Consider the following 22,485-nt stretch of genomic DNA (forward strand, 5'->3'; position numbering starts at 1 on the left):
AGGACTCAACAAAGGAGACGAGTGCCCTGCTTTACAGATTTTGAAGATTTGTGCTTGCGTGCATGCCCCGGGGCGAGAGGCTTTTGATAAAAGATGTCTGATGTCTTTGAGGCTCGCTGGGTTATGGGAAAATATCTCTAGGGAGTAAAGGAAGCAGAGGGAGAGATGGGAGGAGGAGGGAGGGTAGTACAGAGGGAAGGAATACCACATTCCTGCACTCCTCTGCTGTTGTGTGTGCTTTAAGTCTGACAGGCTGAAGTCTAACACAGTCTGCAGGTGCACACACATACACACACATGCGCTCATAATGCTGAGGAAGCCTTAAATGCTGCGTGTGCAAAGGGTAATATTGATGTAAAATGTGTTAACACCTGCACCCAGTAAAGCCACATTTAAAAGTGTCAGAAACTATAAGAGTGAGAGATGGATTGCACTGTGCCTGTGTCCCCCTTTTTCCTCCATTTCCTGCCCTCTCCTCCCTTTTCCTCACCCAGTGGGTAAGGGTGAGCGGAGGGGACAGGGGTGGATTAATATGCATGCTGGTGGAAACAGTGGGGGAAAGTGGGGGTTGGGATCACTGGGCGAGGGCCAAGTGGGATATCAGGGGGGAAGCAAAACCACGGCCTCCCCCCACCTTCTGCACACACACACACACTAAACAAAAAATCTGGATCCATCAGAACCTATTAGGCCATGGCTGCAGTAACAGTCCACAGGCAGTGTGTTTGTGCTCCAGCAGCAGCGACCCGGCCATATTCCTTTGGTTTCTCCATGGCTGCCAGATCACGTTACCACCTCCGCAGAGTTGCATTTTGTGTCAGTGTGTTAGTGCATGTGTGACCTCACTTATGAACACAGAAGGGATGGGAGACTACACTTCCACTGGTCCCAATAAAACCACACAAAAAAGTTACGCTGGGGAGAAGCAGCGATGTTTTTCCGAATACACCACCTAGTTTTATGGACTGCAGTGAAACGGTCCATGTGACGGACACTTTCTGCTCATTTTTGGGTTCACTATTCATTAAATAGAGGTGATTTCAGACACAGTTTTCTCATGCTAGTGGCTCTGCGGGGGCTGAACTTGAGTGCAGCCTAATGCTAACATCAGTGACAATGCTAAACACAAAGTGCAGCCGAAGCTGATGGTGGGAATGTGATTCGTTTTGCAGGTAATAAACAAAATTGGACAAATTAGCAGCTACAATGAACCTTCATCTGTTGTTGATTCTTGTGGCCCCTGTGAACAAAAGCTGTATGATCACCTCCACCTCCTGGGGTAACGGTCCTGATCGAAAGTGTGTGCACTTGTTTTGAAAGTGAGTGAAAGAAAGATGCAACTTTAAAACAGTCTTTCTTTTCTGAACACAGCTGCTTGCAGGATGCACGGTGATGAGTTGATCTATCCATTTATCCAAACTTGTTTTTTAGTGCCGATCACACACCAAGGTTCATACAGAGGTTAATGTACATGTAGCCTACAGATAACAGATTTAGCTGCTCAGTAATAGGTTATGGTGACAGCTTAAATGTCTTGAAAAATGACCTATTAGTGTTATAATTTTGCGGGGGAATCCGACCTGGTGACAGGCATCAAGATATATAGAAGTAGCCAGTCTGTACCAGATGTCATGATAATCGATACGATATATGTTGAGAAACTGAACTGTAGGAAGTCACCAAATGATCTTTAAGTATCTGATATTAAATGTTATTAAATAAAGTAATTTTCTAGCATTACATTTTCTTACGTATCCAAAGTAAAAGTAAATCACTAAATGGTTGACTGATTTTCAGATCTGATTTTCAGCATTTTATCTGATTGCTGATAAAATAATTGAATTCAAAAATGTGCTTCTTTGGCTCTGATGCAAAGCAAGTTATCAAAAACATGTAAGAACAGTACAAGTTCCTATAAATTGTATTTAAGTACAGTACTTGAGTAAATGTACTTAATTACATTCCTTTACTGTTTAAAACAATATGTATTTGATTCTAGTTTTGGCTCCAGACGTGCTGTAGAGATACTAGATGTGAAAAGCTGTGAACAACTACTGTACCTGCCAGACGGTGAAATCTGGCTGAAATAAATTAAATTAACCCGGCATCACTCTGGGGATCGTGGTAATTTATTTAGTAATCCTCGAGCAGTTGAGGTTTTCACAAACAACCTTCAACACATGCCTGGCACTCAGGTATCCCTATCAGAGGTTTACATACGCTTCACTGAGCTCTCTGCTTCCACAGACTTTATTTATGTTCTGCAGAGCTGCACCGTGCCCTCCATTTGGTGCCATACTTCCCCTGCCACTTTATCAGTGACAGCATCTCTTCTGCATTGCTTCTCTTGAAAGGTGGAGGTGGTCGAGTGGTGGTGGTGGTGGGGAGCATTGCTTGCCAGCAGCGTGTGCTTGGTGATTTATTGGTGCCGGGTGCAGCGCTGTGGCTCCAACTTTGTTGTTTGAACAGGGGCAGGGAGGACAGGTCTGTCATCGTGTGAACTCAATAGCTCAGGGGCACCGTTTTGTTTGTGTCTGTGCTAATTTCCACGGTTACTTCTGCCCCGAACATACAATACACATGAGCTGGAAAGTTAAGCATTACGTCTGATACGCCCGCAAAAATCACCAGCATGCACACACACACACATGCAAAAACACCTCGACATGCTTGATGAAAGGTGTGCTTCAGTGCCGTATGTAGGGGAATGTATAAGGTGCAAGACTAATTATCACCGTCCGTTAAATTACCGACTGTGTAAACTGTGTCTGCAGCCAAGCAGACAGAGTTGGTTTATAGTGAACAGGATACATAAATTGTAAACCCGCTCAACTCTAATCTCACCTCCTTAATGTTAACTGGTCGAAGCAGCTGCAGCGACAGACTTTCCACATCACTTTCAGTTTATTCCTCACATTGTGTACGCTGCATACATCATCGGACGACTGAATGTTTCCATCCTGCAAATGCACGATGGTGACGGTAACCTGAGTGTTTATGGATGAACACATGTGACACACTGAGCGTATATACAAGCACCAGTGAGCGACGGCATGTGAGAAGTTTCTCATGTTTTATTACAGTGTGTGTCACAAGTAAGTAACGTTAATGCCGATGTCATCATCACCAAAGGATGAATATACTCTTCTGTATGTGGATTATGAAGGATTGGAGATTAAGAAAGACTTGTTCTGACTTAATACTGATGTCAGGATGAGGACATAACATGTGCTACAGCTGTTAGATTGATAGAAGAAGAGACTTAAGTAGCCACAATCAAGGAAATTGTAGAGTCTGTTAAGTTTGCGAGATGAGAGATAGAGGTCACTTTATTTTTAAGTCTTTGAGGCAACAGAGTCAAATTTTTAAAAAGAAAATGATTCTCCAAACTGACTTTACAATGCAGTCCACTAGGATGGGATGATACTTTAATATGGCTGCAAACCAGCATTATAAAAAAAGAGGAAAAGGGAGGAATTTGACTTTTCACATTGAGCAAAGCGCCAACATAAAAACATGGAAGCAGTGAAGTCAAACATCTCAAGATCTGTTTAAAAACCGCCACATAACTCTGTGTTACTCAAGTGGGAACCGATGTATGATTTTCTGAACTTTAAATGAACTTTAAAATATCAAATAGTCTCTAGAATAACATTTAACAAGACAGCAGAGTAATCAGCTTACAAGTGAGTAGCTGCTCGCTGTAAAAGCTTCTCAGGGTTAGCTTCAGCAGATCTAAGACGTGTCCTGTGTTCAGTAAATGTGTTTCCTGAATGTCTCTCTTTAATAAATGTATAAGATAATGGATACTGTACTTTTTTAAGTGCATCTGTTTCTGGAGGTACCTCCAGGAACCTCGTACCCATGGTACCCACTCTCTAATACAGGTTCACTGTGACCACCACGGGTTAAGGTCTACTACAGTCTACTGATGAGCCTCTCTACCTCTTGTTTAGGCTGCTGTCCAGGCTGCTGTGAAGTGTTCTTGTGAGATACAGAGGCATCATGTTTTTTCTTTGCTCCGGGATCAGCAACATCAAATTTGTTGATATTATATTGATATTATAGCGTGTGTGTTAAATCTTACCCTCAGCAGGGCTCAGTCCTCGGGCCGCTGAGATCATGGAGAGCGTGGGGCTGCTGTGTACCGAGCGCAGATAGTGCTCCATGTGGGGGCTGACGTAGGGATGTGGAGGGCTGAACGGTGATTCACCCGACCCGGGCGGCGCGTGGGGCGATAGACGGATGAGGGAAATATCTGAGATGACTGGACTGCCCGTCAGTCCTGGAGGTCTGTGAAGAGGAAGGAAAAAATAGATTAGAAAATGAAGTGAAGGGAGGAGGATGAGCATCGTAGACAAAAAACAGATAGATGGCGATGTGGGGAGTGGAGACAGCCTGTTAATGTGATTACATGCATTGTGCTCACTTATCATCATGAGTGATCTACACTGGTATGTTCATAGACAAGCCTTAACTTCTGTTATTCCACAAAAGTGTCTGCCGTCTCAATCCACTTACACCCTTTCCCCTCCCCTGTCCCACAGCTAATACATAATAATCCCCTTTTGTTCGCCTTCTTCTATTAAGCCCCGGAGCTACAGACATGTCGAGACCGAGGGCTTTCCTCTGCGAGGCTACCAGGAGGAGGATTTTTTTTTTTCTGTTTGGGTGGGCAAACCTACAGGGTCTCTCCCATCATCGTATTAAAAGGTGTGTGATAAGAGAGCGCAACCGGATGCTCAGAAACTTTAAGTAGCTGCCTTTAGCCACCTTTGGCAAGTCATCTCGTCTGAGGCTCTCCGACAGCCTGCCGGTCACATCAGGCTTTACAGTAAATTTGTCATCTCTGGCAGGTAACTGGCGGCTCTTCTTGCAGAAACACAGACGAGTGGGTGTTGTAATTCTCAATAGTCCCCGAGGGGCTGAACTCGAGATAAAAACGTCTGCTGGCCGCTGGCGGTGGCACAACCCTTTGAAGGGGCACTAGTACTTATGTCGACCTCGTGCGCTTCGGCTCTGATAAGCAGCCTGTCGCTCCCCTCGGTGTGTGGTAAGAACACCTGGAGGAAACTCAGCCCTCAGAAGAAGCTGAAGCACGAGGAACGATGACTAAGAGAGAAAAAGGCTGAATGACAGAGTTGAAACTGTGCTCTGACTGAACAAGTCAAGTTCATCCAAGAGACAGAAAACCATGCCCAGAAGATGACACTTTTATAAGAACGGAGAGGCTCAGACACGTTTTTAAAGGAAGTGTCTGATATTGATGGAAATATTAAAGGGGAATTCTGTTATTTTTAAACCTGGGCCCTATTGTTTACATGTTTACGAGTGTAAATTAATCATACTTTAAAATAGTTTTGGAATCGGTCCAGAAGATCAGCTGCACCGGCACTGAAAGTCTGACAACAAAAAACAATTCTTCGATCCTTTTTGCACAAGAAAAACAAGTTTTGTTTATCAAAAACCAGTCACATATTAAGCTGTGACTTTGAAGCTTATCATAGAAACTGCAAGCAAGAATTTATTTTCAAACTCTGACTCACATTTCCTTGAATTTCAGAGCGAGTCCTCTCCTCTAATGACACCGGGATCTTATTATTTAATGAAAATTCATAGGAATCATTTATGTAATGTTGTCAGACACTTCAGCCTGTCAGTGGCAAAAACAAGCACTGTTAGTCCTTTTATAGGGCATATACAGGTTTAAAAACTACTTATTTCCCCTTTAACCAACTGGATACAATTGATATTTCATAATTACGTACAACAAACTTATTAACAAGTGAGGAGGAACGAGGAAATGGGACATCATAGGTCACTATCTTGATGAAATTGGATAATGTGGTCACACAACAAGTATTTCATTCTGATGCAAGTAGCTACAACTAACCAGTCCATCTCTCTAAAGACAGGAAGAGGAGAGGGTTGAGCTTAATACAGATTAGGGGAACCTATGAAGGCAAAATGTTTCCTCCTTTTATCAGAAATGACCAGACGACTGACTCACTGCGATGCTGTCAGTGGGGGCTGAGGAGGATCTTACACAATGAGACTGATTAACAAGTGAGTAAAATGTTAGAGCCTCCTTTCAGAAAGGAATTCAGGTTTGAGGTCAGCTCAACATTTTTATTATAAATGGTCTAAAATGTGGAGATTTTATGTTTGCTCTACCAGAATCTGTCAAACATTACAAACTTCTTGTGTCACTTCAATCCCGACTCCTTTGAAATAAAAATAAAAATAAAAATGACCACAGCGACACTTGCACACACCACTACAATGTAATAAAAATAACAGAATAGTTTGTCTTTATGAGAGTCTGAGAGCAAATGCTTTAGATCTGACACTTTAGCAGCTCCATGGCGGCTGTGAACACACGAGTGTTTATATGTGTGGTTTTGACTCTTGGCAGCATTTACTGCATGCTGGGTACACAGTCTGTATGTGTATGTGTGAGAAAAGGGCGTAAAGGAATAGATAATCTAAAAGTAAAGGCCGCAGCTAACGATTATTTTCATTGTGGATTATTTTTAACAGCAGTTTGGTCAGTAAAATGTTGAAAAATGTCCCAAAATGACGCCTCAAATGTCTTGTTTTGTCCACAACCGAAAGATATTCAGTTTATCGTCATATAGGAGGAAAGAAAACAGAAAGTCTTCACATTTAAGTATTATCAAAACACTTGGAGATGAATTTATATAGATAGAACTAATCAATTCATCGATTAATGCCAGGATCACTCGAGCTATTACGATTCATCAATGTTATTTATGACCTTCTGAGGGACTACTTTACATCCAAAGCTGAGTTTCTCTTTGTGAGCTGATCGCAAACCAAAATACAAAAAATAATACTCAAGTTAATATCTAACTGCTGTCAGGCTCGTGAGGAGCAGTAAAAAAGACGCTTCAATACTGAAAAGATGCTGCAACTAATGATTATTTTCATTGTCGATTATTTTCTAAATTAAATCGATAACATGTCCAAAAATTGCCCCCAGTCTTCAAATTGCTTCTTATGTCCAACCAACAGTCCAAAACCCAAAGACTCTTCATTTACTGTCATAAACGATAAAGAAAAGCAGCAAATGTTTGACACTTCTGGCTCAAAAAAATGACTGAAATGATTTATTGTGTAACCAAATTGTGGGAGATTAATCCTCTTAATCGTTGCAGCTCCACATCTGAAAGGAATCAGTCAGCGTTGTCAAATCATTTGACTCTGATGATAAAATGAGTGCGACCAGGTCCAGGTTGTAGTTTCTGGCTCAGGCTATGAAAGGTGGGCCTGAGACCGAGCAAGAATACTTGGCAGAACCACCCCCCCTTCAGAGTTTCCCTGCTCAGTCTCTCATTCACTGTCTCTGTGTGGACGCCAACCTGCTCCGGGCCCTGGCCCTGCCCAACTCGGGCCGAGCCAACCAACCCAGAGCGTCGGCCCTCGCTCCATTTCCAGTAAGCGCCTGCAGACTGCTGGCCTTGTCCGAGGGCCAACTTTCTGCCGTCAGGCCCACTCTTCCCCTGCAAACAGCCATAAAGAGCCCTCTGTTCTGGGCGGGAGGGGAGAAGTGAGAAGAAACAGACGCTCCATACACAAAAACACGCTTCTCTCGGTCCGCCTCGAAAGCAGCATACAGAGAGCTTTGGCAGTGCCTGGTCAGATTAGTGCTTCACTGAGGGATACCTGGGTAAGCTGGCACTCGTGTTGGCTCTCTTTCTTATCAGACTCAAAGCTCCTCGAAGTAATCACACCCCAGGATTCCCACTGTGTCGCTGAAGCCTCGAGCTATCACACAATCTAGACTTTTATGTTTCCCCGTTCCTTTTCTCCCTCCCTCCATCCTGAACTGATGGTGATTTAATGATGGATCACAACTGGTGCCAGATTTTATTTAAGTGTCGTGAAAATAGTGTACGGTTCTAATGTTTTGTATCGTCATGCATTTTTTTGCATTTGGCTCAATTTTGCTTCCAATTTCGACCCCTGCCCCTCGTTTCAAGACCCTCATACATCACCCCTTGTGCAAACGATGGCCTTGTGTTACTCTGGCAATTCTGATATTATCACAATTAATTTGCCATTTATCTGATGGAGATAGAAAAGCCTGGACGCTGGCGATTCATTCACAACTTCATGCTATCAATCAAGTCAGAACACTGCTTCTTTTCCTGGCTTCTAGCGATGCTTTATAGGCTAACACCAGCAGCCCGTGCTCTGACCCTGCCAGTCTGCAGCTGAGCAGTACCAACTACAACTTCACTGCTGGACTTTTGTTACATTTTGGGCATCATATGCCATTTAAAGGGGGAAATACAACATTTAAATACTGCAAAATGTGGAAAAGTCATGCACCAATCAGCAGTGACACTAAGTAAAAACAGTAACCCTTCACCCTACTCTGGACTATTTTCACCTGTGGATTAATACACATTTGGTGCTCTGGGGAGTATTTGTGGCGGCAGGACGGCATATGTAAGATCGAGTCAAAATAAACTTCACTGTTTGGTGTTTGTGTTCAAAGAAATGTCGGTGCAACAGTGTAATAAAGCTCTATGGCACAGAGCGACGAGCCTGCTATAGTATAGTCTCATTGTATTTGTTTACCAGCCACAGACTTTGAAACAAATTAAAAAATACCTTCCCAATTAGTCTGATGAGGTTGTTGATAAGACCGCTGTGTTATGAACGAAAATATATGATCAGAACTTCATGTGTGAACTCGCTTTGAAGTAAATTAACTTCCATTGAAATCGACACGACCACTCTCCACGCCGCGTCTACCGAAACCGTTTTGCAACATCTCACTTTAAAAAACCTACATCCATCAACAAACATCAGCGTGTCGACACAGATCACTGCAGCCGCTGTAAATCACTCAAACCACCAGGAGTGTGGTGTATGAGGCCGTGATAATAAGGCGAAATTTACTGCTGCTGCCTGTCAGGAGGCTGCAAATAACAGTCCTGTTTGGCAGGTACCATTATTGAAGCCTTGTCGATCCACCCTCTTTCTGACAAGATGTTACTTGAAGTGTGTTTTCCAGAGGCTTGAATGGGGAAGCTCTTGGGAGAGCCATTTAAAGAAACCTCCATCATGCCTGAACACTATGGGTGGCTACTACAGTATGTTTGAAACTAAGAAACGGTCAAAATACAGATCAGAATTTCTTTACTCCTTCCAAATAAAAGTGCCAGAAGTTTGTCCGTGTAGACGCTGACACTTGAGGAGAAATCTGGGTAGATGCAGGGACGGGAAGCCGTCACGAGTCAGTAGATGACATGCTTTCAGCGAGGTAATTGCTGTTTGTCTCTGTGTTCTGTGCTGTGTGATTACATGCTCCTCTGTTGTTCCATTGTTAAAACTATGCTGTGAGAAAAAGTGATTTGGACATGGTACAGCTTGTTGAGCACATGAGTAACCCTGTGAGTAAGTGCATACCAGAGAGCATGTACATTAGATCGCTGGCGGGGGAAGATTGCAGCATGATTAGTAGTGAGATGAAGAAGAAATGGATTCCAGCCAAAGTTTTGGTTTATGGAGGATAATCAGCTCATGAAAACGGCGTCGGACATTTGCCGTCCTAACATCTTTTTCAGGGGGGCTACGTCCGTCAACGTTCTGAAAACCCAAAACGTCAATCAGGAAAGCTTTTCGTTGCCTGATTTTTGTTTGTGTTTCTCTCTCAAGCTTTCCCACAAGGATTTCTGTAATAGTGTACAACAACAAGTGCAACAGCATGACTACCTTTGTGGAGAAACTATCCAAAAGTGTGCCAGTTTCTACAATTCATACATCTCATACGTCTTGCTCTGTATCTCACTTATATGCCTGTATCAAGCCTGACAATGGCAAAGAAGTCGTTTCCTAGTTCTTATTAGTTCTTAATTTTTGAGCTTGTAACTTCCTGGAACACAATAAAAATGCTGATGACTCATCTGGCAGTCATTTTGCGTCCAATAAACACTCTTCTTCTTCGTTTTTATGGCACTGCCATCGTTGACAACTGTTTCTTGGGGCCGTTCAACTTTATAACTCTGTTCTCTGATTTGGATGAAACTGGATCATGATTTGTGTAGAAAACATTTTCTGTTTTTTTTCCTCTGATGTCTTTCAGCTGTTCTGCCCCTCAGCTCTGGAAAGATGGCTTCACTTCGTCATCTAACCAGCAGCCTCCCGGTGAACTCCTCTGGATCTTGGGCTCCGGGAACGACAGAGGCCAGTTAAAGTGCCAAGGTGATTTATGGAGTTTCCCTGACTGACGGATACCCTTAGCTTTGCTGCTAAAGTAGCCACTAACTGCTGCTAAATATAGCTCCCGTAGCTAGTTAGCTGTCCTTTTTTGCTGTATCAGAAAAACCTGACAAGAAAACCACCACATCGGTACTGCATTCCCTCGTCGTCAAACTGGCGTCTGTCTTCTCAGAGGCTGTGTCGTTCCCCAACTATGAGCTGCCTCAGAGATCCAACAATCTAGTTTTACTATAGTGTGAATTCTCAAAAGTTTGAATGGGTCTTTCTGCAAGCAACGACTTTGAAAATGATCCATCTTCACCGCCACGAGACGCTGCCCATGTAACCCGTTTTTCAAGGCGAGGCGTTAGAGCCACGCTCCAACTTCAAGCTCCCTTTCTGTCCGTCTGCCTGCCTCCGCTGCCCTCCTGGCTGACCAACAAGTCAGAATTTGCCTCTCTGGCATTTTCCCTACTGGCTCAGGGTGGGATGAATTATGATGTGACACACTCCCTTCTGTACTTCTGGGCAGCCAAGGCGATCAAGATAAATCACCACGCTGCCCCACAGGGGACGTGCTAAGATCCTGCCTTGGTTGTTTTTGGGGCCCTGATCAGGATGCTGAGGATTTGGACACAACTTGATACTGTACTCCCTGAGAAGCGAGGCCTGTGTACAAAGGAGGAGGCCCAGTAGAACTAAGTCATGACGATGGGATAATTTACTTAAATGAGACGGGATTTTACACAGGGTAATTATCCATTATTCGGCTCCCTCGCTGTCACATACCATTTAGTCTTTTTTCAGTGCAGGGAAAATTACGTTGAGACCGTGCGATAAAGCGTGAAACTTTCAGGCTATTGATTTGCAACTTTGCAGTCTTTTGATTGATGGCTCCCTTGTCTTCTCAGCGGCACATTCCTGGCCGTAACTCAGGGGAGCATCCAAATTCAAACATTAGCCGTGACGATGCGCCGGGGCTGGAGCCAACCGACAACAACACAAGATAACAACATGTCTGTCAAAACCACTGACAACCAATGGGTCGGACCAGAGTCAAAATATGCCCCCCCTCTTTTACCTCCCACCTCCTCTCCTCTCTCTCCCCACCCTTCTCCTTTCCATGTTAACCAAACCAAAACAATGAAGGGAAAAAAACAACATCAGCCCAAATGGCCGATCTGTAAACTGTATTTAATCAACACATTCCGTGCTGTGTGGGGCTTCGGGCCTTGAACAGGCTGATTGCCTGCTGAGAGGGACCACATCTGTTTGTGTACAGGGGCGGTGTAAGCCACAGCTCTGCCACACAAAAACCTTGGACATATTTCAACTTTTCAGCGCTGCAATTTGCCCCCCGACTGCTTCCCAAAAAGCATAAATACGGGTTGTGGAATGAGCGGGGGATCTGTTTTTCTCATCCGTTGCGTTGTCGTTGAGGTTCTGGGAACGGAAGGCTGGATTTCGGATGCTAATTACCCGGTCAAACATGCTGGCACGCCGGCTGGCTTTCCTGGCTTGTGGGTGCGTACAGGCGATGCCCGACTCTACAATATGCAGCACATAAGTGCTGTCTTTAAGTCCAAGTTCTACTGTCACCCACAAGAGGCTCTTCCTAATGTGCTCCAGTTCAAATATGGCATGTTTCTGCTCTCTGGAATGAGAAATTCGCGAAAGGCAGTCAGACCTCAGCCGGAAGGTTGCTACTTTTAACTTAGAAATGTGCTGAAAGATGGCATATGCACTGATGCATGATGTACTCACACTGTGACCCTGGTAATGCATATTCCTTTGATTCATTTCATGACTAAACTGTCCAACCAAACCTGTGTTGCCCAACAGTGAGCAACCGGATGTGGAAATCCAAGATAACCGCACCACAAGCTATGAGACTGTGACAAGATGCTACATGCTCGTGTAGAAGCCACAAATCAGTATGACATCAGCTTTATTCTAAGAAAAACATGTGTAATTTGCTATGTAATGGAGAAGTACTACACTACCCACAATCCTCAAGTCTAACAGCGATGCTTCGGATTCGTGAAGCTAGCTGTTAGCATAGAAATGTTAACCCCGCTCGCTAAAACAGTCTCAGCTGACGAATTTCTTTTACCACGATTGGATAGTGATTTCTCTGTCTGACATGTTGGGTTTTGTTAGAATAAGGAAAAGAGTCCAAAGGGGTGAAAATCACCACAAGTCAGAGTTCAAAGTCAGAAAGGAATCAGCCGCAATGATTTGTGGGATGAGTAGTCCTTCGCTCTTTAAATTATTAAGGTTTACTGGTCACAATTAATCTCATAGTTGCTTGGCGGAGAGGAAAATGGGAAATTCACTTCTGGAACCGGAGCTGATCAAAAAGTCTATGGTCACTGTTGAGCTCTATAAAAGGAGGATGGTAGGTGCAGCTTCCCTTTATGCAGCCATCGGACACATTTTTTAAATTTATTACCAAGTCCAACCAACACTAAGTGAGAAATCATTGAGAAAATGGGATGCAGCCAGTAGGAGGCTATGACAGCAAGCTGTTTTCTCTGCCTCTGAGTCGGACCATTTGGATCAGCTATTAACATTTTTGCCTTTAGGCGCCGTTGGGCAGTATGTCGTAGACATGACATCGTGTAAGGTTACTGAAGCCTGCAGAGGAGAGACACACTCTGTCTTACTTAAAAGGAAACTTCGACTTCACACATCATCGCCTGTTTACAGATCTTGAGAGTTGTACAAAGCCGTCTGTGGCTTTTTGTTTGAGCTGCACATAAGTTTGAAAAAGGAAAAAAAATATGCTGTGGTGTAAGGCGAGCTTACCAGAGCTCTGCAGACTCATTTTTGGGGGTGGTTTGAGGCTACGTTAGCCACTACTAGCATACCAGAACCAAACTCTGGACCTGTTGGCGGTCACGTTTAGATTTTAGGCAGCCAACTTCGTCGGGCCGTCGAATAGAAGTTACGTGGGCGAGACATCGACATTTGGTCGACTTGCCAATTAGCAACTGCTCCTCATGCTGTTTTTTTCCCACTGTAATTCACATGGACGTCTGCAAGACATATCTCTGCAGTTGGGTAGAATATTGCATTAAATCACACTGACAGTAACTTTGGTTCTGCTGCGTCGATTTTGATCCTTTTCATTAAAGTGTCCGTGGTCAGTCTGTGGAGTAGTTTCTAATCTGCCAAGGAAACAACCACGACTTAAACTTTTTGTACTTCAGCTTAATTAAACAGCCTATATTGACAAGAAACATAAATTATAAATATTAAAAGGGTTGTTCAAAACTCCTGCGCACATGTGCCCAGTCTGTTCTCTTACTGTCAGACAGGGAGCGAGGCAGATAATAAAGCAGCGAGGAACTGCAGGATCTACATTATGACAGCTGTGACAGACTGACCTGCAGCCCTCATTATGTTACATGCAAACAGTGATGACAGGCGCTCCACATAGCACGATCCTGCAGACAGGAAGTACAACCCTGACAAACAGCGACCGGCCTCTGACGAAGTGCTGCCACCAAGCGCCCTGCGCCGACACCCTGCTCCATTTCCCCGGGACGACACTCACGTAATTAGGTGAATTTGGCGCATGCTGCGGAGAAGACAGCTATATCAAGGTGTTGATGAATTAGTGGGAGCACTCTGTCAGAGTCACATCACATTAATCAAAACAAGCCGGGTGCACGGCCACACTCCCCCCCCTCTCTCCTCTCCCTCGCTTTGCAGGTGATGAATAGCTCTGCCTCCGCTGTGTATCACCTGATCTTGCTGAATTTAAATGTAACAGCACAGTTCTCACAAAACCTCTATTGATCTTACTCCTGGGTTCCCTTTTCTGGATTCGAATATTTTAGATAAGCGTAAGAAGGCCCGGCAGTGTGAGGAAGGCCAGACTTTTATGGTAATGCCACATTAATAAAGTCAGAAAATAGATTAGTGTTTCTTTGTAGGTCAGCTTAGGACACAAGTTTGAAAAAGAAAAGCACAGAACTGGACCGCCAACCTATTTATCCTAGCAAATATACTGAGTTCATCTTTTTAAAATGTAGTGAAGCATCTATGTGCTTCTTACAACACCGCCTTTTCTCTCAGCGAGGTTGTTTCACTGGAGACGAGGTTTCTTGGCAGAGCTCCTCATTTCAGCGTTAGGAGACGAGATAGGAGAGGAAATGTTAACAGTCTGTTGTATTGTGCTAATGTGGCTTGTCTCTCTTCATCTCCGTCTCCCTCTCGCTCTGTGGATCTCGTCTGGCTTTGATGTATTTGAACTTGGCTCCGTCGCTGAGAGCTCAGAGAGAGGGCTCGTCTTTCTCCAGCTCCAATAAAAAGGAAGGAGTCGTAAGCAAATTCTCAGAGAGAGAAAGCGATAAGAAGTGACAGCTGACCTTCACAGATCACGTTGAGCCACCTCTGCTTTTTATACATTATTTACAGACTATCTCCAAACTTGAAGTGGAATTGTAGCCTTACAGCCTTTTATAGTCATTTCAAGTCAAAATATTTCATAAATAGAGTCATTTTTTTATTGGAACAAGGATTCAAAACAGCTTAATAAACGCAACAAAACCAAATATTATCATTTGATTAGATTGTGAAGGTCTTTTCTCTGTGGTGTTCGGGTCTAATCTGACCTGGCAGAGAATATTAAAGAATCTAAGTGGATAACATTTAACTCAAACTGTATCTGAGTTGAGGTTTGATCCCAGGATGTTTTTAACTTCTACATGCCAGATTATTATAAACGAACACTCCCTGTGGGTCAGACAGGACCTTATTTTTCATGTTGTAAGGATTGGGTTTGCTTTTCGACATGTTTTGTTTGGATATTAATGGATAACAATTGTTTTTTGAGTGTTTCAGGGGGAATTTTTAAAAAATTGACCCCCTGTTCTGGCACAATATGATGGTTTATCACCAAGTGATGCAACAAGTGGTCCGTCCAGAAAAATGACTATATAGGTCGACTATGAAAAGAGCTTGTTACGACCCACATTTACAGTTTTTGTTGGTGGCGACCTCTAGTGGCTGTAGTTATTGTTACGGCTGCAAAGGAGGAAGTCAGGCGAAGTAGGATAAAGAGTAAAAAGTCCTCCAAAGATCATCGGGAATGGATGATCGGGTTAAATGACCACAGGACTTTCAACCAGGAGACCAGTCAAATCTTTTAATATACTATCGTAGTTATGTCGTGAGTTACTTACGTGATGGACATACGTTTGTAAACTATAGTTACAGAAGTAACCAGTTATTTGAACCCAAACCAGGATGTTCTCCTGAACCTAACCAAACTGAAACGGGATGACGAAGGTCTGGCATGCATGTCGCTGGTACGCTGCAACAGCCATGTTGTTTTGGGAGTCACTGGCCATCGTAGCTTTGGAAACTTTGGGTTCTCCACTAGAATTTAATATGAATTTCTGTGGATTTTGAAAAAATGTTTGGTTGCACAGCAGGGTTTGTTAATGACTGGCCCAACTGTGGTTCCCTGTGTTGTTGGGGAAGATATTTTTTAATTTCAGAATAACTAGTGATGTCTGATGAAACTTACCCATGCATGGCGTGGAGTGGGTGCGGCTCATAATGGTATCGCCCCTCGTGGTGTCTCATGTCGATGGGGATGGGCGTGTGAAACGTGGGGAAGAGGTGGTGGGCGCCTGCGAGTGCAAAAGAAGAGAGACAAGGTCAGAAAATAAGCAAGAAACAAAGCGAAAGATGAGACATTCCTTAAAGCTGTACTAAAATAATGTCCGAGGCTGAATTATAGTTCCTGACTAGTGCCTTGAACGCAGCATGAGACGCAACTGTACCATTTTACAGTTCCCGTAATCCAGCAGTAATTGAAACCTTCCAACACTGTCTGTGGCTTTTGCCCCGAGAGCTGTACGTTCATTAATGGCTCTCTCTATCCGACGAGACCAAAGCAGGGTTTACACAACAATGAATGTGTTTTTATGTGTCAGACAAAGAATGCACGAATCCGCCATTTCCTGCCATAAATGGTCTGATGGCTGGAGGGAAGTCTCATTAAGACAACACAGCCGATCTTCATTAATTGCTGTCATTACAACCGCTGAGTAGACATTATTGTAGGAGGAGGAGAGCTTTAATCATACACAGGAAGCCGGCTAATTCTCTGTGCAGTTTTGCATGTTCGACGGAGGGAAATAAACCAAAAACAGAAAAACCCCAAAATGACTGAGAGCACTCTCAGTTGTCAGAGACGGAGAGCAAAGCGCGATGCAAATCCCCTGGGTTGATCCCTGGTTGCTATTAGGATTCTCAGGCTGTACGGTCGAGTAAACCCGGGATGACCCGAGAGCGCAGACCACCGGGGTTAAAGGTCAAAGCTCAGAGAGAGCAGATCGTTATCGCTATCCGAGAGGGGACCGCTGGGACGGGGTGATAACGCCGTTTTTTAAGCACCAGTATGATGCCAATATGCAATGAGTACGTTTTAAAGGGCAACTCCACCAATTTTACACATTAAAGTGTGTTTGAAAAGTAAAATAAAGCCTTTTGTGGCTCCAGAGGCAGCTGAATATGATATGATACATTGCCTCCAGTGATGTCACTCAGAAGCTGAGTTGTATTGTGGGTAATGTAGGCTGTGAAAAGGAGGAAGAATGCCTGGAATAAAAATGAAGATATTTCTGGTTCTGCTGTATCAATTTTGATAATTTGTCTTTAAACTCTTCATAATGAGTTCAACAGGAGTGCAATGCTAAAGCAATGGACTACTTTTTTTTTTTTACCCACGATGCAACTTGGAACTCACCTGAAAACACAGTAATGTGTGAATTTATTAGATTTCCCCTTTAAGAGAAATACTAGTTTCAGTCATCAATCCCACTTTACAGTTTTCTTTTGATCGCTGTAAAGCTGCTGTCAATGAAACCCAACACTTCCTGCTAATTTTTCACATTGAAATCCTGCCAGGAAAGGGATTCATTATGCTCTTTCAGCCACTGGACAGCTTTTAATGTGAAACATCTGTACAGGAAGTGTTATGTTTCGTTGATAGTAGTTTTACAGACAAAACAAAACAAAACAAAAGGAACTTGAAAAATTAAGTGAATACAAACACATTTTTTTTTAATTCAAAGAGTATTTTGTGAAGGGAGTGTAGATTTTTCTGAATTTGTCAAATGTATTAATTTATTATATATCTGGAGAAGAGGAGAAATTAGATCTAAAACCCTAAAAAATAAAAAAAATAATTGCCTGTTTTTCTGCCACTGAGCGAGTATTTTTTATCTGCTGGCTGCTTTACTACATTAAAATCTATCTTTGGTCTATCTCCTACATTTTATCTTTGAATCCAGTACATTTGCATTTAAAGTGCAGTGTGTCTGGCTTTTCTTGTCAAAGTTTACATTTTTGAACACCTTCCTGTTGGAGCCTCGGGGGTTCTGACGCGCTGCAGCCAGCGCAGTGAAAACAAGGTGTAACAGGACTCTGTGCCTGCGGGCTACAGCAGAATGCTGCATGTTGTTTTTAGGTGATGCCAGTTACAAAGACAGACATTACTGCTACTTAACCCCTGATTGAGCCTTTTGTTGCTGTGACTGAGGTAATCATCGTGACGTTGTACCATCTTGTTCTTTGTTAATTCTGCTGGGATTACACACGACTGGGAGAGGAGGGTTTCACCTGAGGGCAGCTCTGAACTGTGAAACATTTGACTGCTGAGGAATTTAAGAACAATGATTGTTTTCCTTTTTGAAAACGGCAGGGCCTCCATTACTGATGCATCGCCATGATGACACATGAAATCAGTTGTTACGTTACGTTATTAGACGAAAAAACAGCACATTGTCAGTTTACTTTGCTTTTTTTAACGTCTCTCTAAGTGTTTTCAGCTGTTTTGCTGCTCTGTTACAACCACAATCAATCCAATCCATTTTCTTGATGTTCTTCTGCCATTAAAATATCAAAACTGGCGTCCCGCTGACAGTAAACAATCGTAATCTTGAAAGTGATCGTGCTTGTTGCTTTTCTCTTCTTCCTCTGTGAGGTTTCACGGCAGCTGTGGCAGTTAACGACTGCACTAAAAGTAGGAATACTGAATACAACATGTTTTTTCATTGAACTTATTATAGTACAGTTATTTAAGTTCAATTTTACATTTGCAAAGTATCCCTCAAGGTTACTGTGAAACACTGGATTAAGATATGAATTTTGTGCAGTTGGTGAATTCCTGTTTTGTGAAGCAAAACATAAAAGGTTGTGCCAAAAACAGTCGTTTTTTTCCTTAAAAGATTCTGCTAATGTCTGCCTGTATTCAGATTAAAGAAAAAAAGAAAGTGTCTAGTAAAGTAAAAAAAAACACCTGACTTTTAAAAGTTAATCTTGATTAGGACGGCGGATTCGCATTACAGCAAAATTAATTTATAACCAGATTTTTATCCAAGTAAAATGAAGTGAACACGTTCCACCACACACACACACACACACACACACACACACACACACACACACACACACACACACACACACACACACACACACACACTAGTTAAAATTGTCTGTGGATCCAAAGTGAGCTGTAAAAACCCGTCTGGTGTCTCCTCTCGTCGTTGTGTTTCTATCAAGATCTCCGGCCGCTGGATCTCAGCCAGCGAAACCTCCCTTTGCTTTTGTGCGCGAGACAGGCGGCCAATTCCGAGTCAACTTGTGTGTTACAAAGCCAAAAGAGGCACCCAGTAAATGAGCGAGAGGGAGTGAGAGCTGGGAAAAGGAGTTTGAGCTTTGTTTCACAAGTGGAGCCAGAAGTTCGGTCTTTGTCTGAGAGGTGCCCCCTGCTTGTGCTGCCTGGCACATCTCCGGTGGGGGTTGGGGAGGGCACGGGACGAGGAGACGGGACTTTGATGGACAGCCAGCTTGTGCTGGAGTCAGGGCAGCACAGGAGCCGCTTTTGGACCAGTCGGAGAGTTTATCAATTAAACCGTCAAACCAGGACGGGACGGTTTTGTTTCATCTTTACATTGCTTTGCATAGCTTATATGAATGTATGCCTCAGCAGGAACGAGTGGCAGATGCAAAAGCATTCATGACTGGTCTTAAATTTCCATCGGTCCATTAGTGAGAACACAAACACTGAAATAAACACATCCAAACAGAAGCCCCAGAGGCTGATCCCCTCTCCTCCGTCCCGCCTCCTCCCTCTCCCTGCTCGGAGCTGCTGGATGTGGGGGCGATAAGGGCTGAACAGGCCCTTCCATCACCCAGACAGCTGCATTGTTCCCCGGGCTGCAGGGACAACTACGGACAGGTACGTGGTCGGGACGATTCACACGCCTCAGTTTCTTGATTTACCGCCATCCTGAGTCCTTTGGGTGTGTCGGCATGCAGGGTTACTCCACCCTGGGCCTCGTACTGTATATCCCAAACAGAGACCGACGTTAGAACAACTTGCCTCAACTTTTACAACTATGTGACTTTGAGACAGAGTCTAAAATGGTCACCTTGCTTTTCATGCTTGTAAAGTCACTTTTTGTGTCTGATACGTCTCCAAAATCATGGATATGTGGCTCAAACTGGACTTCCTGAAGCTTTTTATCCACATGTTCACAAATCTCCATATTTTAGAGGCTAAAAACAGCTTTTTTTGTTCATTTTTGCCTGAAAAATGACTTAAACTATTACACATCAAACAATATCATAACCATGATGTCTCACTTTGGGGTTTTTCATTCTTTCCTGTTACGGTCACCTAAAATACAGACGGTATACTAAAGTTAGGATGACAACAAACAGAATTAGTTACCTAAAAAAGGACACTAACTCAGAGGTCATCGTGTAATCTATTAGTATCATTAGTCCGTTTAGTAAATCTTGGAAAAAGCTCAAAACGCAGTGAAGTGCAGCGTGCACTGAGGGGCTTTTGTGTCGGTGTAATCTAATATCATAAATCAATCCAGCCCACAGGAACCTTTAACTGGTTGTTTTCAGGCACCGTATCAGCTCTGATCTCTCATAACGTGTTTGTTTTAAGACTCAACATATCTTTGCCCCGCTAGCCCCCATAATGAGGCTCCAGACGTGCCAAACATCCTGCCAAGCAGCAGGGTTAGAGCCCCACGTCTTCTCCTGCTCTCCCCTTTTTAGTTTGCATCTTAAAGCCCCGGGTTTGATCTCTCACTAAAGACAATGCCAGGTGTTCGATGTTAACAAAGGCCCCTCCGAGTCTCATGACTCAGAGAGAGAAAGAGAGACGAAGGAAAAAAAAGCGCTCTCTCATTATGTCCAAATGAAGCCCCGGACCAGGACCACGCTGAAGTGGAGAGTGGAGTGGGCTCATGTCTTCGAGGAAGTACTCAACGATAATAATAATGCCCTGAGAGGCCGGGGCCAGGCCAGGAATAATTTCGGGAAAAAAAAAAAAGCCTTTGTCGTGCTTTGAGAGAAAAGGCCGAGAGAGGAAGGCACAGAGAGAGAGAGTAAGAGAGAGAGAAGTGAAGAGCAGAGGAGGAGGACGAGGAGAGGTGGGGGTGCTCAATTCAGACAGGAAATTCCAGCAGAAAAAGTTGGCCCGCGTCCTAACTACACAGCGCTGTGCCAACGGCTATACACAAATGCTCATGAGCATGCATACACACTCACACACACACACACACACACACTCACAATTACACACACAGACACTGATTTGTTCTGCAGTTTCACTCTCGGTAAGCAATCATCAAGAGCGCCTGAGACAAACACAAACGTGCTACTTTGAGGTTGAACAGAAATGCCTTTCTTAAACACACACACGCACACAAAACACACTACGGCAAGTGTTATGCTCCAAGGTTAATAAAAAGTGTATGTTTAGCCTAATCCGGGAATCCTGCGCTACACACACAACATGAGACCTGCAGGTTTAGTTTTGCAAGACGTCGCTTCCTCCAGGGCAGTACATGGGCGAGTGATGGCGACAGAGGGATTACGGGCTTACAGGAGAGCACGGAACCGCTGCCATGTATGAAAGGAAGTCTTAACAGAGTGGCTCTTTACTTTTAACAGCCCTCAGGGAGCGTAAAATGATACCTTTTTTATTGATAGTGGGATTTTGGGCCGAAGGTAAGTGGATTAGGCCATCGGTCTCCGTGGTGACACGAGATGGTTCCAGCGGAAATTCATTAGTCCCTGTGAACTGGAGAAAAGTCTGCGTATGTTAGGATGTACACACATCAAACACTCGCTCCCCGGAGACTCACACAGTTGTTTTCCAGAGGTTTTGGGTCAGCGCTGTAAAGAGACCGTGGTGCGGGAGCTGTGGGGCTGAGTTTTGACCTTGTACACTTTTATAGCGCAGATATGTGCTGAAGTACGTACACGCAACTGTAAAACACCAAAAAATGACACTGGATGCTCAGATTAGCAGTTGTATGGCTTCGTTTCAGCCAGAGGTGCCCAAACTTTTTTCCCTTGGAGGCCCAAAATGAGCCAAAAGCAAAATACTGATGCTTTGGGATGGTACTGTAGGTCGGGTCGGCTGCTGAACCTTCATATTTAAAGAACATTTTTACCACCATGAAGTTTGATTCGGCCCGCCAGATGTTTCTAGTGAAAGAATTGTAATAATATAATTCACTCTGTGTGTTTGTGAGGTAAAAATGCTCTTTAAATATGTCGAACCCCCAATTATTATGTGTTTTTCATAATCTGAGCCCAGTGGGATGAGTGACACTTCACAGGAAGTCAGTTAATTAAGGGAACTTGGGATCCTTTTACCATTTTGCATCATAACAATACAAGACAGAAGGTGTTTGCATTTGGCCCATGGCCCGGTGTTGTTCACTTTTAAGCTCTGGTCTCCAATATGTTCACCAGACAGACAGTCACCGCCTTTGTCTGCCTGCTGTTTGAGTGTAAACTGAGTAAACAGTGATTCAAAATCAAGGTTGAACCAAAGTTGTGGCCTTTTTAAACCGAAACAAGAAGCTGAGAGATGTTAAACGAGAAAATTTCAAACGATAACCGCTTTTTTTGTGGTGGTTTTATGATGAACTGTGTGGATGTGAGTGTGAGATCACAATCTGAACAGGTGGGTTACTGTTTATGAGGGCCTCGTGCCTGTGTTGACATCTCGTTACCACGACGCCCTCATCCGTCCCCTCAGATGTGTTGTGTCATCTCACGGGGGCTGTTGTGTAGCTGCCTCCATTTTTCTGTCCCCACTCAGACCCAGCTGGACTCTCCCCCTCTGCGATCAGTCTCTGTCAGATCTGTACGAGCGCCTCAGCCAATCACTCCTCAGTCTCAGAGTCAACCCCA

The 22,485-nt window shown here is 43.7% G+C and overlaps 1 protein-coding gene across 1 annotated transcript in view; it reads right to left on the reverse strand.

The window, feature by feature from the left end:
- Positions 1 to 22,485, reverse strand: part of gli2a (GLI family zinc finger 2a) — an 85,981-nt gene that overhangs the window by 21,957 nt on the left and 41,539 nt on the right. Inside the window, exons 3-4 of the mRNA XM_073473874.1 lie at positions 15,773 to 15,878; positions 4,088 to 4,293 (exon numbers count right to left, since the gene is read on the reverse strand). Coding sequence (XP_073329975.1) covers positions 4,088 to 4,293; positions 15,773 to 15,878 — 312 coding nt within the window. The remainder of the gene's footprint in view (positions 1 to 4,087; positions 4,294 to 15,772; positions 15,879 to 22,485) is intronic.

This window comes from Pagrus major, chromosome 9, assembly GCF_040436345.1.
Source record: "Pagrus major chromosome 9, Pma_NU_1.0".
Taxonomy (NCBI): domain Eukaryota; kingdom Metazoa; phylum Chordata; class Actinopteri; order Spariformes; family Sparidae; genus Pagrus; species Pagrus major.